Raw genomic sequence first — 17124 nt, forward strand, 5'->3', positions numbered from 1 at the left:
GAAATCCACAATCAGCTCCTTCGTCTTACTGATGTTGAGTGTAAGGTTGTTGCTGCAACACCACTCCACTCGTTGGTATATCTCACTCCTGTACACCCACTCATCTCCATCTGAGATTCTACCAACAATGGTTGTATCATCAGCAAATTTATAGATGGTATTTGAGCTATGCCTAGCCACACAGTCATAGGTATAGAGAGAGTAGAGCAGTGGGCTATGCACACACGCCTGAGGTGCACCAGTGTTGATCATCAACGAGGAGGAGATGTTATCACCAATCTGCACAGATTGTGGTCTTCTGGTTAGGAAGTCAAGGATCCAATTGCAGAGGGAGGTACAGAGGACCGGGCACTGTAGCTTATCAATCAGGTTTGTGGGAGTGTGGTGTTAAATGCTGAGCTATAGTCGATGAACAGCATCCTGACATAGCTGTTTGTATGGTGGTCTAAAGCCGTATGAAGACCCATTGAGATTGCATCTGCCATTGACCTATTGTGGCAATAGGCAAATTGCAGTGGGTCCTTGCTGAGGCAGGAGTTCAGTCTAGTCATGACCAACCTCTCAAAGCATTTCAGCACTCTAGATGTGAGAGCTACCCGGTAATAGTCATTAAGACTGCTCACATTATTCTTCTTAGGCACTGGTATAATTGTTGCCTTTTTGAAGCAAGTGGGAACTTCTGCCCATAGCAGTGAGAGGTTGAAAATGTCCTTGAATACTCCCACCAGTTGGTTGACACAAGTTTTTGGAGCCTTACCAGGTACTCCATTGGGGCCTTCTGTATTGCGAGGGTTCACTCTCTTTAAAGACAGTCAAATATCGGCCTCTGAGACAGAAATCACAGGGTCACCAGGCACAGCAGGGATCTTCATAGATGTCGTTATATTCTCCCTTTCAAAGTGGGCATAGAAGGTGTTGTGTTCATCTGGTAATGAAGCATCGCTGCCATTCACGCTATTGGGTTTCGCTTTGTAGGAAGTAATATCTTGCAAACCCTGCCAGAGTTGTCGTACATCCGAAGTCGCCTCCAACCTTGTTCAAAATTGTCTTTTCACCCTTGAAAAAGCTCTCCACAGGTCATACCTGGTTTTCTGGTAAAGACCTGGGTCGCCAGCCTTGAATGCTATAGATCTAGCCTTCAGAAGACGACGTACCTCCTGGTTCATCCACGTATTTTGGTTTGGGAATATACAGTAAGTCTTTGTTGGCACACACTCATCCACACAGGTTTTAATGAAATTGGTAACAGCTGCAGCATACTCATCCAGAGCGAAGATGAATCCCTGAATACGGTCCAGACCACCGATTCAAACCAGTCCTGTAAGCACTCCTGTGCTTCTCTTGTACATATCTTTCTGGTCCTCACTGTTGGTGCTGCAGTCTTCAGTCTCTGCCTATACTCAGGGTGTAGAAGTACAGCCAGGTGATCAGACTTCCCAAAGTGAGGGCGTGGAATAGACAATAGGTGCAGGAGTACACCATTCAGCCCTTCGAGCCAGCACCGCCATTCACTGTGATCATGGCTGATCATCCACAATCAGTATCCAGTTCCTGCCTTATCCCCTTAACCTTTGATTCCGCTATCTTTAAGAGCTCTAGCCATCTCTTTCTTGAAAGCATCCAGAGACTTGGCCTCCACAGCCTTCCGGGGCAGAGCATTCCATACATCCACCACTCTCTGGGTGAAAAAGTTTTTCCTCAACTACGTTCTAAATGGCCTACCCCTTATTCTTAAACTGTGGCCTCTGGTTCTGGACTCACCCATCAGCGGGAGCATGCTTCCTGCCTTTAGCGTGTCCAATCCCTTAATAATCTTATATGTTTCAATAAGATCCCCTCTCAGCCTTCTAAATTCCAGAGTATACAAGCCCAGTTGCTCCAATCTTTCGACATATGACAGTCCCGCCATCCCGGGAATTAACCTTGTGAACCTACGCTGCACTCCCTCAATAGCAAGAATGTCCTTCCTCAAATTTGGAGACCAAAACTGCACACAGTACTCCTAGTGTGGTCTCACCAGGGCCCTGTATAGCTGCAGAAGGACCTCTTTGCTCTTATACTCAATTCCCTTTGTTATGAAGGCCAGCAGTATAGCACAGTAGGCATTCTTGAAGGTGGTGTAACAATGGTCCAGTGTGTTGTTTCCTCTGGTATTGCAAGTGATCTGTTGATGGTAATTGTTTAGTAATTGTTTCAAACCGGCTTGGTTAAAATCCCCCAAACGATGGTGAAGGCGTTAGGGTGCACTGTTTTGTGCATGTTGATCCCATTACTCAGATCATCTAAAGCTTGATTGACATTGACCTAAGGTGGAATGTATACCGCTACCAAAATGATTACAGAAATCTCCCATGAAAGATAAAATGGACGGCATTTAACTGCAAGATATTCCAGAGCAGAATTGGGACAGCACTATATATTTATGCACCAAGAGGAGTTGATCATGAGGCATACTCCTCCACCTCTGCTGTTGAGAGACTCTGTAAATCTATCCTGATTGGGTTGAAACATTTCAACCCAAGCAAGGCTGCAGGACCGGATGGTGTCAGTACCAGGGTGCTCAAAGCCTGTGCCCCTCAGCTATGTGGAGTACTTTGCCATGTACTCAACCTGAGCCTGAGGCTCCGGAGGGTTCCTGTGCTGTGGAAGATGTCCTGCCTCATCCCTGTGCCGAAGACGCCGCGCCCCAGCGGCCTCAATGACTACAGACCAGTGGCTTTGACCTCCCACATCATGAAGACCCTGAGAGAGACTTGTTCTGGAGCTGCTCCGGCCTATGGTCAGGCCACACTTAGATCCCCTCCAGTTCGCCTACCAGCTCCGACTAGGAGTTGAGGATGCCATCATCTACCTGCTGAACCGTGTCTACGCCCACCTGGACAAGCCAGCGAGCACTGTGAGGGTCATGTGTTTTGACTTCTCCAGTGCGTTCAACACCATCCGCCCTGCTCTGCTAGGGGAGAAGCTGACAGCGATGCAGGTGGATGCTTCCCTGGTATCATGGATTCTTGATTACCTAACTGGCAGACCACAGTACGTGTGCTTGCAACACTGTGTGTCCAACAGAGTGATCAGCAGCACTGGAGCTCCACAGGGGACTGTCTTGTCTCCCTTTCTCTTCACCATTTACACCTCGGACTTCAACTACTGCACGGAGTCTTGTCATCTTCAGAAGTTTTCGGATGACTCTGCCATAGTCGGATGCATCAGCAAAGGAGATGAGGCTGAATACAGGGCTACAGTAGAAAACTTTGTCACATGGTGTGAGCAGATTACCTGCAGCTTAATGTGAAAAAGACTAAGGAGCTGGTGGTAGACCTGAGGAGAGCTAAGATACCGGTGACCCTTGTTTCCATCCAGGGGGTCAGTGTGGACATGGTGGAGGATTACAAATACCTGGGGATACGTATTGACAATAAACTTGACTGGTCGAAGAACACTGAGGCTGTCTACAAGAAGAGTCAGAGCCGTCTCTATTTCCTGAGGAGACTGAGGTCCTTTAACATCTGCCGGACGATGCTGAGGATGTTCTATGCGTCTGTGGTGGCCAGTGCTGTCATGTTTGCTGTTGTGTGCTGGGGCAGCAGGCTGAGGGTAGCAGACACCAACAGAATCAACAAACTCATCCGTAAGGCCAGTGGTGTTGTAGGGATGGAACTGGACTCTCTCACGGTGGTGTCTGAAAAGAGGATGCTGTCCAAGTTGCATGCCATCTTGGTCAATGTTTCCCATCCACTACATAATGTACTGAGTAGGCACAGGAGTACATTCAGCCAGAGACTCATTCCTCCGAGATGCAGCACAGAGCGTCATAGGAAGTCATTCCTGCCTGTGGCCATCAAACTCTACAACTCCTTCCTTGGAGGGTCAGACACCCTGAGCCAATAGGCTGGTCCTGGACTTATTTCATAATTTACTGGCATAATTTACATATTACTATTTAACTATTTATGGTTCTATTACTATTTATTATTTATGGTGCAACTGTAACGAAAACCAATTTCCCCTGGGATCAATAAAGTATGACTATGAATGTTGTAAACCCGTCGATCTGAATCGCTGCATCTGGTACAGACGGGGTTAACCAGGATTCTGTGAAAGAAAGGACACACGAGGTCCTAATGTCCCTCTGATCGAGCACCCTGTTTTGACTTCAAAATATATTGAATTCTTGTATTGCCATCTCTAAATCTTAGAACTGCATATCCCACTTTTGCAATATTTATCAGTGATTTCAATATAAATGTAAGAGGCATGGGAAAGAAGTTTTTAAATGATAGAAAAATGGCGTTGTAGTTGCTGGTAAGGAGGAGATCTTAAGGTTATACAAAGGCATACATTATTTGGTTAGCTGATAGTAACAATGTAAATAGAATTTCATCCAAAGAAGTGTGAGTTAATACTTTTGGGAAAGTTTCAACAAGCTAAAGCAATATATAATAAATGGGAGGATATTGAGCAGTGTGAATAAACAGAGGGTCCTGTTGTGTATCCTCAGATCTTTAAAGATCAGTAGATGGTTAAGGAAATTTGTGGAATTTTTTAGGTGCCTAGGCATAGAATATAAGAGCAGAGATTATACTAGAACTGTATACAGGACTACTAAGATCACAGGTTAATACCATTATGAAAGAAGATTGGATTGGAGGGGAAAAAATGATCTACAGCACTGGAAAATTCTAACTCATCTAGGCTTTCTTCTTAGCTATGGTCCTTCTCATGGACAAAAGTGCACACTGAGAATGCGGATCTCTGGGAGATTGAGGAATATAAAAGTTTGAGGGTCCTAAAGGGAAGTAATAACAAAGATATGTTTTTCACCCAGAAGAAGGTGAGGTCAAGAACTCACTCCCTGAGAGGCTGTTAAATATGAAACAATCATTTCCTTTAAATATTACTTAAATATGCACTTGAAGAGGCTTTGACCTGCATTGCAATTGGCCTGGTACAAGAAGGTGTTATTCAGTTTGCTAGCTCTTCTTCAACTGTCATCGACATTATTATGTTGTAGCACTGTGGGAATGCCTTCTCCAGAAGAATTGCAGCAGTTCAGAATGATCGTTTATCAAGTCCATCGGGAGTGGGCTTGCCAGAAACACCACATCCTGAGAAAGGGAATAAAATAAAATCTAGACAACAATGTCTCTTTTCAGTTTGCCTTGGCATATTTCGCCACTTTTAATCTTCTGCAAATGTGAATTGTGATATTTAAATGAATGCCAGTACAGGATATTATGCATGATTTAGTACAATGTAATAGAATATAAACCACAAAAACAGTTATGACACCAAGCATAAACTTTAGTGGAAAGTTTTAATACATTCACATGGTGTAATGTACTTGATTGTTCAATCAACATCTGCCACTATGTATGAATAAAAAGTCCCATATTGATCAAAAGTTTATCAGACTGCTTTTCAATCTACTATTTTTCCAACAGAAGTGCAAAATTAAAATATAGACATGAACATTAGATTTGACTATTATGTCACAAATCAAAGATGCATTTTCAAATTACACACATAAAAGTTGCTGGTGAATGCAGCAGGCCAGGCAGCATCTATAGGAAGAGGTACAGTCAACGTTTTGGGCCGAGACCCTTCGTCAGAGCCTCGGCCCAAAACGTCGACTGTTCCTCTTCCTATAGATGCCTGGCCTGCTGTGTTCACCAGCAACTTTTATGTGTGTTGCTTGAAATTCCAGCATCTGCAGATTTCCTCGTGTGTGCATTTTCAAATTGTTAGTTAATTTACTAAACTACTACTTCCACTGAATGTAATGAAGTGCTTCAAGAGATTAGTTATGGTGTGAATCAACTCCTGCCTCAGGTGACCTGAATCTACTCGAGTTTGTCTACTGCCACAATAAGTCAACAACATACAGTATGTGGTTTTTCTGGCTTGTCACTTTCCTGTTGACCATCTAGACAATATGAACTCCTACATCTGACATGTTGATTCATGGCCTCCTTCTAGTGCCACGAAGAGGCCACCCTCAGGTTGGAGGAGCAACACTCTATATTCCATGTGGGTAGCCTCCAACCTGATGGCATGAACATTGATTTCTCCTTCTGGTTTAAAAAAAAAATCCTCATTGCTTCTTCCATTCCCTACTTTGGCCACTTACCTCTTTTCATCTGCCTATCACCTCTCCCTGGGTCCCTTCCTCCTTCCATTTTTCCTATGGTCCATTCCCCTCTCCTGTCAGATTTCTTCCTCTCCAGCCCTTTACCTTTTCTACCCACCTAACTTTATTTATCACCTTCTAGCCATCCTCCTTCCCCTTCTCCCACTTGTTTATCCTGTTGTCTTCCCCCTTCCATTCCAGTCCTGAGGAAGGGTCTTGGCCCAAAACATTAACTGCTTATTCATTTCCATGGATGCTGCCTGACTTGCTGAGTTTCTCCAGCCTTTTGAGAGTGTTGTTTTAGATTGCCAGCATCTGCAGAATTTGTCGTGTTTATGATTTCCTACATCACACTGCTGCTCATCGGTTATTCAGCATTCAACACAATCACCCTATCCAAACTCATCATTAAGCTTCAAGTCCTGAGCCTTTGACCCTCCATTTGCAACTGGATTCTCGATTTCCTCATCAGCAGACATCAGTCAGTGAGGATTAGTAACAGCATCTCCTCCTCAATGATCATTAATACAAGTGTACCTTGACAGTCAACGACCTGATCATTGTTCTATGTACAACCCACAGCTGGTTCCAATTCTGGTTTTCATAGGTGTATGTGCATCTGACCCCTATTTGTCCTGGACTGCTCCTAGGCTCAGTATTAATTTATTGATCTCAGGGACTGAATGTATCTTGTATCTGTTTGCTTGACTGTTGTACAGCTGCATTTGTTAAATTCAATACAGGTAGTTCCATAGTTTAAAATTAATTCATTTTAATTTGTTTCCCAATTGTTTCAGGATTCCTCTGATTGGATCAGAGAAGTTTAGAAACAGGGAAAAAGGCCTTCCAGCAGAAAGCCATTGTAGCCTATTTGCCATTCAGACCATTCTGCTTTGCAGGATGCTACGACAAAGATTGCTGCAGTGGACTGGGAAAGAAACATTAGGTGTGACCTAGGGACAAGTGTGTTTGGGAGGGGATTGACAACTGGGCCCAGCTTGTTCTAATCAATTGATTACAATCAAATTGATTTCAGGTGGCTTTAATTGTATCATTACGTCATATTTTTAATCTCCAATAATGAAGATACAGAGAAGGGTTTGTGTCCAAGTATGGAGCTTCATCTGGTAGAAGAATGTACCTCATTGATAATGAGACCTAAGAAAAATAGAAGTTGGAGAGAATAACAATGTCAATGGATACTCAAATGCAACTTTTAATTTTGCTTGATGCGTGTTTTTTGATTTTTATTCAGCTGCATTGCAATGTGTAGTCTTGGAATCTGGATTAGTGAAGAACTGGTGCAGTGCACAAACCACGCTCAGGTCCAAGATGCACTCAATGTATTAGGTGTGACACTTAAGGTAATAATTAATTCTCTCTAGAGTGACATGTTCATTTCAAAGGAACCAAATAAAACAACTTTTTTTCTATAGCCTTTGTAATGGATAAAAATACAATTTGCAATGCTATTTCAGGAGAATAAAAACTGTTTTCAGTTCAATAATCAATGCCTTTTCCTAAATATTTTGCAGCAGTATATGTACACTTGATTGTTTTGATTTATTTGGCTTTGTCTTCAATTGTAAGATAAGTATTTTGGACAAGTACAGATTGATTCTCTTTTCTGCACCGTATTAGCAGTTGAGTGTAAAAGAACGGGAAATTTACACAGCCTACCCTAAATTCTCATTGAATCTTTGACAATGCCATTCTCTAGAATTCCCTCCGTACACCTTTCCATCTTTTTACCTCTGTAGAATCAGAGTATTGTTGCAGCAAATAAGGAAGTTGCCTATCCCACTGAGGTCCTACTTACTGTTTGCAAAGTACGGTCCAATTCTACTTCTTCCACTGTAACCCTGGAAATAATATTTTTCATAGCAATTGAATTAACTTCTGGAAGCCTTCTATTACTCTTTTCCCTCCACCCTTCTTGACCATTAGTTCCATATCATAAGCAAGTTTGAGCTACTCTTTTAAGTGCCCCCGCCCTTCATCCTTTCCCATTACTTTGAGTCCTTTGGTCCTTGAACCAACCATAAATGGGAGTAGTTTCCCTACTTAGCCTATTGAACGTGTCATGATCTTACTCATCTCTAGCAAATCTTTCTGCTTTCTAAGTAGAGCAACATCCGCTTAGCCAGTCTGTTCTTGAACAGGATGTCCCCAGGAAATGAATGAATTCCATTTTTGCAGATAATCATAAGTCAATTTTGACTATGTCAGAAAATACACAGAGATCACTTTTGTATGGTAATCGTGCCTTCACAGAATTGTGTTGAATTCTCTCAAAAGCACATAAGGCTGATAAGAATGAACAATTACTAAAAGTAGAGAGAGAGGACACAAGTTCTGACATTCATAGGAACAAAAGTATGTATTTACATAGGATTTGTGACTTTTATAATATTATGGAAGTTTATCAATCTATGGGAGGCCCATAAGTGGGTGTTCATTTCTGGGGAATGTACTGTAACTAAAACCCCTTCTTTGTGGAATCATTTAGGAAATTATATCTGCGTCTGTTAAGGATTCTTCAGTTCCTTCTAAGTATAGTGTCCAGAATTGAAGAAAATATATGATTTGTGGTTAAGCAATTCTCTCAATGTGCCCTGTCAGTTGCAAAGGTATAATGTTTTTATATGTTTAGGAGTCTGTGTTTGTACGCAGCCCTTAATAATTGTGCCGTATGGTCTGCATTTTGCTTCTTGTTCTTCATGCCAAAATGTATTGCTTCATCATTGTATTGGTTTCCGTTTGCTCCTTGTGCTAGCCAATATATATCCTTTTGTAATCCATTATTGTTCTCACCACTAATTATCACTCTTACAAATTTCATACCATCTACTGATATGAATATTTTACTGTTCATACCTGAATACTGCTACGTATGTGTGTGTATATAAGAAACAGTGTTCTTTTTCAATGGCCCCTGGAAGCAATATTGTTACTACAACTTTCTGTTTGTAGTGTCATCCATACACTACTTTGTTATCATGCTGCCATTAAATTACTGCTTCCACAAGTCTTTGTTTTTTAAACTGGCCCCAACCATTCTTTTTCTGGGGAGTAACGGATGATTACAGCAAGTCCTTCTGTAATCCTCACACTTGTATATGTTCAGCATGTAACGAAAATCAATTTCCCTCAGGATCAATAAAGTATGACTATGACTATGTTTGGATGTATACCAGCAAGGAGACTTACTGAATTAAGTCATAGCCAGCTTTACTACTTCCACCTTCTTTTCAGTTTTCATCCTGCCCATTGCTCCTATAACGTCCCCCTTTGGAGATCTTGGCAAAGGACCAATACAAAGTTCTCATTAAGGTCCTTACTCTTCCTCTTTGGCTCTTATCATTTTGGTCCCTATTGAGTCATTATGCCTCCTATTTCACTTTATATATCTATAAAATACTTTCAGGTCTCTTTTAAGATCATTGTCATTTTATTCCAATTTGTTGTATTTGCCTATCATAATTTCCTTTTCCCTTTCTTAGTCTAATACAATCAGTTTGATTCTCACTTCAGTTATGTATTGGCACATGTCGTGCATTAGTGTTTGTTATTATTATTATTATCATATTCTCCATCTCACCAAGTTGGCTCTGGCTTTTGCTCTTATACCTTTCCCCTTTCTGGGAGTGAAACTTCATTTTTTTTTAAGAGCTTTAGTTCCTGCATCAGGGGTTGGATCACGGCATTGCATGTCCTTTTATTTGGCATTTACTAAAATTGATTCCGACTTTTGGCCTACAATGTTAAATGTAATATAGATGTATACTCTCTTGGTATAAGCAGATTCTCAAAATACATTTGAAATGGAAGTGTTAAGAACAAAATTAACTTTCATTGAGAGTTTAATTTTTCTTTTGCACTTATGACAAATACCATAGGGCTTCCATGAGACTTTAAGAAAATATTACTCCATTGTTTCAAAAGAATTGAGGGTGTTGTTTAAGTCTTAAGTCTACATACACTATAGAAATTTAGATGTTCAGAAGTTGTAGCTTTTTTCAGCTGTGCTTGTTAATAAATGTTGACAAATGAGAAATAGTAGTTGAGGTTTATAAAATGTCAATATTTTTCTTCTAAGTTCAAGGGACATGAATTTTATAAAAAGAAAGGTGAATTTTTGTTTTTACAATGAGATTAGAACTATTTTATCATTTCCAATGCTAATGATACTTACAATATTAACATATAACTTCATGTATTTTCAAGTAGAAGAAAAACTTTCTTTGAAATTAGCATTAGAAAGGAAAGGAAAATTTTGGTAGTTAATTAACTGTTTCTCTGTGTGAACTTTTGTTTGAAGTATGCTGTGCATAATGTCGATGTGTATAATTACTATATATATAAATGTTAAAACAATAGGAAAATGTTCAGAATGTTCTCAATGCAGCATGAATTTTATCTGCTATTTTAGCACTTGTGACGTGTCAAGAGGATGTTTCTAAAATAGATTGATAAAATGCAGTAAAAAGTTATTAAAATTCTTTAGAAGTTATAAGAATGGGAAATACGAGCAAGGGGCAGTTGTATCTTCCTTTTATCTTGAAACCTTTTTACCATTCATTAATGTCAAGACTGATCTTTGTCAAGTCCACTTTTCTACCCATAGTTAATTACTATCAATTGGTAAATACTTTAACGCACAAAGAAAGCATTCTCAGTGTATAGTACCCTCTGCTGCAACAAGAAATGATAGGACAGACCATTGTTGCAATTCTCTTGCCTAGCCTTGTTTTTAAAAGAAAGTATTCCTGATTCTTTGTAACCAAACAAAAGGTAAATATTTTCTTGATAATCCTTAAGATTCTGAATGTTAGTTGCATAACAGCTGTGCAGAATATCTTTATTAGGGATGCACAACTGCTAATTAGGCTTTCTTAAGCAACTAGCTGTCTGGATATAAAACAGCCATTTGCAAGCCAGCTGATCTCAATTCTCACAGTTGAAAATTGCATCCATTCATAGACAGGGACAGTACTTAACCAGTTGATGATCAGGGAGAGTTCTTTCATTGTGCAGTATAAGATTCTGAGAAACTAACAATATGTCAGAATCATTGTAAAGGTACACAAAGGATTAGGGGCCCTTGATGACATATATATAATTGATATCCCTGGTCAGCTAGTGTTAGTCATAACAAGGGTTAAAAAATGTTTATTTGTGAAGTCATTTACTTTGTTTGGATAACAGAATGCTAGTTTCATCCAATATAAATTTATATGATATTTTTGTTTCCTTTTGGTTATTATGCAAATAACTAATTATATTATTTCTATTGTGAATTAACTCTTATTTGTAATTTTCTTTAGTTGTTCATGAATTTTACAAGTCAGATCACAACCTTAGTTATCCCAAAGCTAGTTTTATTTTTCACTGAACGTGTCAAGATTAGATTGTGGCTTAAAAAGAGTGTTTAGATGTGGTTTATATTTTCAACGACATGTTTTGTTTTAAGTTTTCCAACAAAGTAGTTGCTGAAGTGGCTTGTGACATGCTGCAACTGTTGGTTACTCAAATGGAAAAGCTTAAGAAATATGAATCACAGCTCCCCAAGAAAATTGCTGAGGTAAATTGCTTTCTTTCATAGTTGTCTGAGTGTGAAAATCATATTATTCTTGTATACCATTGAAATTGATTCAAATGTTTGTTAAACAAATGGTTTGTATGTACTGTAATAAAACTGAACAATATTTTTAAATGCAGATCCTTGTTGCCACTATTGCATTTCTCTTGCCCAGTGCAGAGCATTCATCTGTTGATGCAGATAAAAGGGTGAGTGTGACTTTTTATGTTACTCCTTTCCAGCTGCACAGCAAAGATTGAAACTAATGCAGAATAACGCATTATATTTTCTTACCTTCTAGTTAATAGTATCCCTGCTACTCTGTCTCTTGGATTGGTGTATGGCAATGTCTGTGGAAGCTTTATTGGAACCTATTAGTGCAGCTTTGATGGAAGACCAAATGGCACGCCAGGCACCTTTATTAGATTATATATACAGGGTATGTATGTTTTGTATTGTCCTATAGTTTAGGACTTTCACTATTGAAGGCCATTTTGTTGCCAGATAGCTGTGAGTTAATTGAAAAACAATCACATTATTCATGAAACTCTGTTATAATAAATAATTCTGAATGAATTACAATCATAAATTGATCCTGTATACCTTAGTTTCTTTGGAATGTCTTTGCCCTGGAGGAAGGGTGCATGAAGCAGTGAAAGTTGAAAAAGAGTTAGTGGAGGAGAGGGAATATGCAATAGAAAGAGCTACTCTGTGTTAGGGTGAAGGTAGGATTAAATTCAACATAGAATCATTACCAACAGATATTATCCAAAAAGTGAGGACAATGGTAGTAGTCAAACTGTCAAATAAAATCAAGTTTAATTATCATTCAAACCATACATAGGTACAGCTGAACAAAATATCGTTCCTCTGAGGCCAAGGTGAAAAACATTCAAAATAGCAAGCAAACGTTCAAAAGTAGTAACATTATTCAAAATATCGACCAAAGAAGCATATTCACTCAAAAAAAAACGTATATAGTCCATGATCCTGAGCAACAATGTCCAGCAGTCGATGGTACAGTCTCCCGGCAATGTACATACGCACCCAATCCGCCTGTCATTCTACTGATCAAACATGGGAAGGCAGCACTGACGGGAGAGGTCAGGCTCCAGCCAAGTTCAACCATGCTGTAGCACATCCGTATCTCTCACCTGGTCTGCAGCAACAGGCAAGCCTGAGGCTTGAGGCCTAGTTCTTGCTACGGTTGAGGCTACACAGCTCCCATGTTGACTGTCCCTCCACCAAACAAGGGTAACAAGCCAATGGCAACTTACAGTATCGCTGTCCAACAGAGTTTTATGACTTCAAGTGAAACGTTTGAGACAATCCCCACAGTTATACTGCACCAACTCCAATGCTTCCAAGTGCCAGGCAGCAACAGGGTCTGGAGGCAGGTCAGCTCCTCTGATATCCCAACCGGATCCTTCAACACCTTGGCAGGCTCTAGTTCCGACACCAGTCCAGCTGCTCTGATCAAAAAGCAGCTCTCTGATGGAGTAGCTCTGAAGTACCCAATGTTCTTCGAGTAGAATTGTCTTTAGATGGTAAAAAAACAAATTTTACAAAGAAAGTAATACCTTTAGTTGGCCCCCAAAAGGCCACTGCGTTTACACATGCTGCCATCTTACCAGAAGTAAAATCAACTACTAGCCTTCACAATAGCCTTCACACAAATAGCCTTCAGAGGTTCTACATTGTATTCTGCTGCTATGTTAATAAATTAATTTATTAGATCTAGCTTAAATGAGTGAGGGACGTTTTAGGTTATTTTTAGCATTGACAAGTCAATAAATTAATATAACTTGATTTAATATATATAATGTTAACAAGTATTATTTTGTTCACATACATTTGATCATTCTATTGACAATATTGACCAACTAAGTATTTCCAACATTTTCCGTTTTATTCCATATTTTTAAGCACCTGAATTTTTACTTATTTTCAAATGACCATGGTTTTGTCACTTATTGACTGAAGGGATGGTCAAAGAAGTTTTATGAGTACCTTTCAAAAGTATTCAATAAATACTTCATAAGGAAAAATCTAGAGTGCTTTAGGAAACCAGCCAGGATCAAAAATATCAGATCTATCTTTCAAAATTGTGACTGGTGCTATGGTCTTAATGGCTTGCTTTATTCTGAGGCATTTAAAGATCATCAGCTGAACAGTTTCGCAGTTCTTGTCATCAACTTTGATATCCCTTTTACTCAGTATTAACCTTTGATATACTTTGTGTAAACTGATACTCATTAGATGCATATTATTTATTATTAAATTTAGTTTCTGGACCGGTTAATATCCTTTGTTTCTTTCAGTCGCTCTAACTTGTCCTTGAGTAGGTATCCTAAAACTGCAAACATAAGGTTCAGTAACTAGCTTTTTGCTCTAATTAATTATTTTTCTGTAAACTGAGCAAAGAGTTTCAATTGATTTCAAGTGCACTGAACTGTGTCAATTTCTCCCTGAAAATTGAATTATGGGTTCTTGTTTCTGTAATCTGTCGGTGAGTAAAACCAAGTTGCACTGGCTCATTTTATTCCTTGTTAGCAACAGAGTGTAACTACATATGGATCTGTCTTGAATGGAAAGCAGATTATATGCTATAGCTTCTCGTGGCTGCGATAATAAATGCCTTTTGTAGGTTGCCTCACAGTAAGCGTTTGCTTTCTCAACCAAACCAAACAATTGTATGATTAGTTATTTTGTTGCTTTTATTTTGCTCTAGTAAGCCTTCACTGTAAAGACCATCAGCACTTCATGTTTGAGTTTAAATATGAAACTCAATTATGTAATTACTGAGAAGGCTCATAGCTACACCTCAGTGAAAATTTGACTTAAGTGCACACTGGCAAGACTGATCATTAAATAACACAAGAGATTCTGCAGATGCTAGACATCTTGAGCAACACACATAAAATTCTGGAGGAACTTAGCAAGTCCGGCAGCATCTATGGAAGCAGTCGACATTTCGGGCTGAGACCTGTCATCTGGACTGGTAGGGGAGGGGTCAGAAAGCAGAATAAAAAGGTGTTGGAGGGGAAGGGTTGCTATGTAGCAGCTGAAACCAGATAAGGTGGAAGGTAGCTGGGTGGGAGGGGGATGAAGTAAGAATCTGGGAGGTAATAGTTGTAAGAGAGAAAGGGCTGAAGAAGGAGGAAGCTGATTGGAGAGGACAGTGAACCATGGAAGAAAGGGAAGAAGGAGGGGAGTTAATGGACAGGTGAGGAAAAGAGAAGGGGTGAGAGGATAACCAGAAAGAGGAATGGAAAAAGAGAGAAGGGAGAGAAATTACCCCGTTGGAGAAATTGATGATCTTCTGGGTCGGAGGCTACCCAGGCAGAATATGAGATGTTGTTCCTTCAACCTGTGACTGGTCTCCGCGAGGCAGCAGAGAAGACCATAGATCGACATGTCGGAATGGGAAGTCGAATTGAACTGGGTGGCCACTAGGAAATTCTACCTTTTGTGACAGACGGAGTGAAGGCGCTCGATGAAGCAGTTTCCTAATCCACATTGGGTTAAACCAACGTTATATAGCACTTTTCTTTAAGGGAAAGAAAAAAAGTGATATTTTGATAAGGTGAAGTTGGAAATGAAGTTCTAAAATGTTCATTGGCTTGTCTTTAATTCTCATTATGTCAAATAATTGTGCATAATATTCTTTGGTGTTGTGTATAAACCCCCTTGTCAGCTTCAGCTGAATCGCTAACCATTTGCTTCCTTCTTCTTTCTTGGCTTTAACTAAATATTTTCACTTTCTATTTGAATTTCTTTTCCATCCTGCCATTACTTTCTACCTTAGCTTGTAATCTGTACTTGCAAAATTACCCATATATCAAACTCACTTTGGAGCTGGGAACTGGAGTTGGATAGAGTTCATTGCCAGTGAAAATTATAAATTTGGATTTGTAATGTCAATAATTCTATAAATATTTTGTCTAATACATTTTTAGTCTATTGTTTAATTTGTGATGATTTTTACTTTGCTAGACAAAGCTACCATTTGACAAAATAGTTGTCAAATTATCCCTTTGTCATCTTCAGCAAGTTCTCTAAATCACAAGTCATCTCCCACGTGCTTAGATATTTTTTGAATCCTTATGAGACTTTAATCAGGGCACTTAAAACCTTAGTTCAAAGTAAAAAGTAAATTTATTATCGAAGTAAATATGTCACTGTATACAACCCCGAGATTCATTTTCATGTGGGCATACTCAATAAGTCCATAATAGAATCAACGAAAAATTGTATCAATGTGGGTGTTCAACCAGTGTGCAGCAAATTGGTCAAATACAAAAAAAAAACAAATATAAAAGCAAAAAACATCTAGAGTTTGAGATAAGGAGATCATTGCAAGTGAGTCCATAGGTTGTGGGAACGATTCAGTTTAGTGAAGTTATCCCTTTTGGTTCAGAAGCCTGATGGTTGAGGGGTAATAACTATTCCTGAACCTGGTGGTGTAAATCCTGAGGCTCCTGTACCTTCTTCCTGATGGCAATATGAAAAGGGAGCATGTCCTGGGAGGGGTCCCTGATTATGGATACTGCTTTCCTGTAACAATGCTTGATGTAGATGTACTGTTTGGTGGGGAGGGATTTACCCATGGTTGTCTGGGCCCTATCTACCCTTTTTTTTTGTAGGATTTTCTGTTCAAGGGCGTGGGTGTTTCCATATCAGGCTATGATGTAGCCAGTCAATATACACTCTACTACACATCTTTAGAAGTTCGCCAAAGTTTTAGATGTCGTGCCGAATCTTCACAAACTCCTAAGGAAGTAGTGGCGCTGCCCTGCTTTCTTAGTAGTTGTACTGGGCCCAGGACGGGTACTCTGAAATAAAAACACTGAGGAATTTAAAGTTGCTGACCTCTCCACCTCATCCTCTGATGAGGACTGGCTCACTGACCTCTGGTTTCCTCCCCTTGAAGTCAATAATCAGTTTCTTGGTCTCACTGATATTGAGTAAGAGGTTGTTGTTGTTGTGGCACCACTCAGCCTGATTTCCTATATGCTGATTCATCACCACCTTTGATTCGACTTACAACAGTGGTGTCGTCAGCCAAGTTTAATATGGCATTGGAACTGTGCTTAGCCACACAGTCGTAAGTGTAAAGTGAGCAGAGCAGGGAGCTCAGCACAGAGTCTTGTGGTGCACCTGTGCTGATGGAGATGGTGGAGGAAATGTTGTTGTCCATGTGGAGAAAGTATTTTCTTTCTTCATTGAGGTAAGATTGAATGTCTGATTCTCAGACCATGGTCCCTTATTACCTCACTCACAGTGCAAACCAGCAAAGTATCTTGTCTTCCACTCCTTCATAATAGGATAGCAGAAAATATCAATAAGGCTTTGAAGGAGAATGGGAAAGCCAACAGTTAGGGGCCAGGAATAGAAATTGGGAGAACGAGAAGCA

The 17124-nt window shown here is 39.7% G+C and overlaps 1 protein-coding gene across 14 annotated transcripts in view; it reads left to right on the forward strand.

Annotated features, from left to right (window-relative positions):
* ralgapa2 (Ral GTPase activating protein catalytic subunit alpha 2) overlaps positions 1-17124 on the forward strand; it is a 560288-nt gene that overhangs the window by 303771 nt on the left and 239393 nt on the right. For all 14 annotated transcript variants that reach the window (XR_011886861.1, XR_011886862.1, XR_011886864.1 and 11 more), the window contains exons 28-31: positions 7383-7491; positions 11601-11711; positions 11849-11917; positions 12010-12147. Coding sequence is in view for 10 of the 14 variants with exons in the window: in XM_072265566.1 (XP_072121667.1) it covers positions 7383-7491; positions 11601-11711; positions 11849-11917; positions 12010-12147 (427 nt within the window). In the remaining 4 variants the exon portion in view is untranslated. The remainder of the gene's footprint in view (positions 1-7382; positions 7492-11600; positions 11712-11848; positions 11918-12009; positions 12148-17124) is intronic.

This window comes from Mobula birostris, chromosome 8 (genome assembly GCF_030028105.1).
Source record: "Mobula birostris isolate sMobBir1 chromosome 8, sMobBir1.hap1, whole genome shotgun sequence".
Lineage (NCBI taxonomy): Eukaryota > Metazoa > Chordata > Chondrichthyes > Myliobatiformes > Myliobatidae > Mobula > Mobula birostris.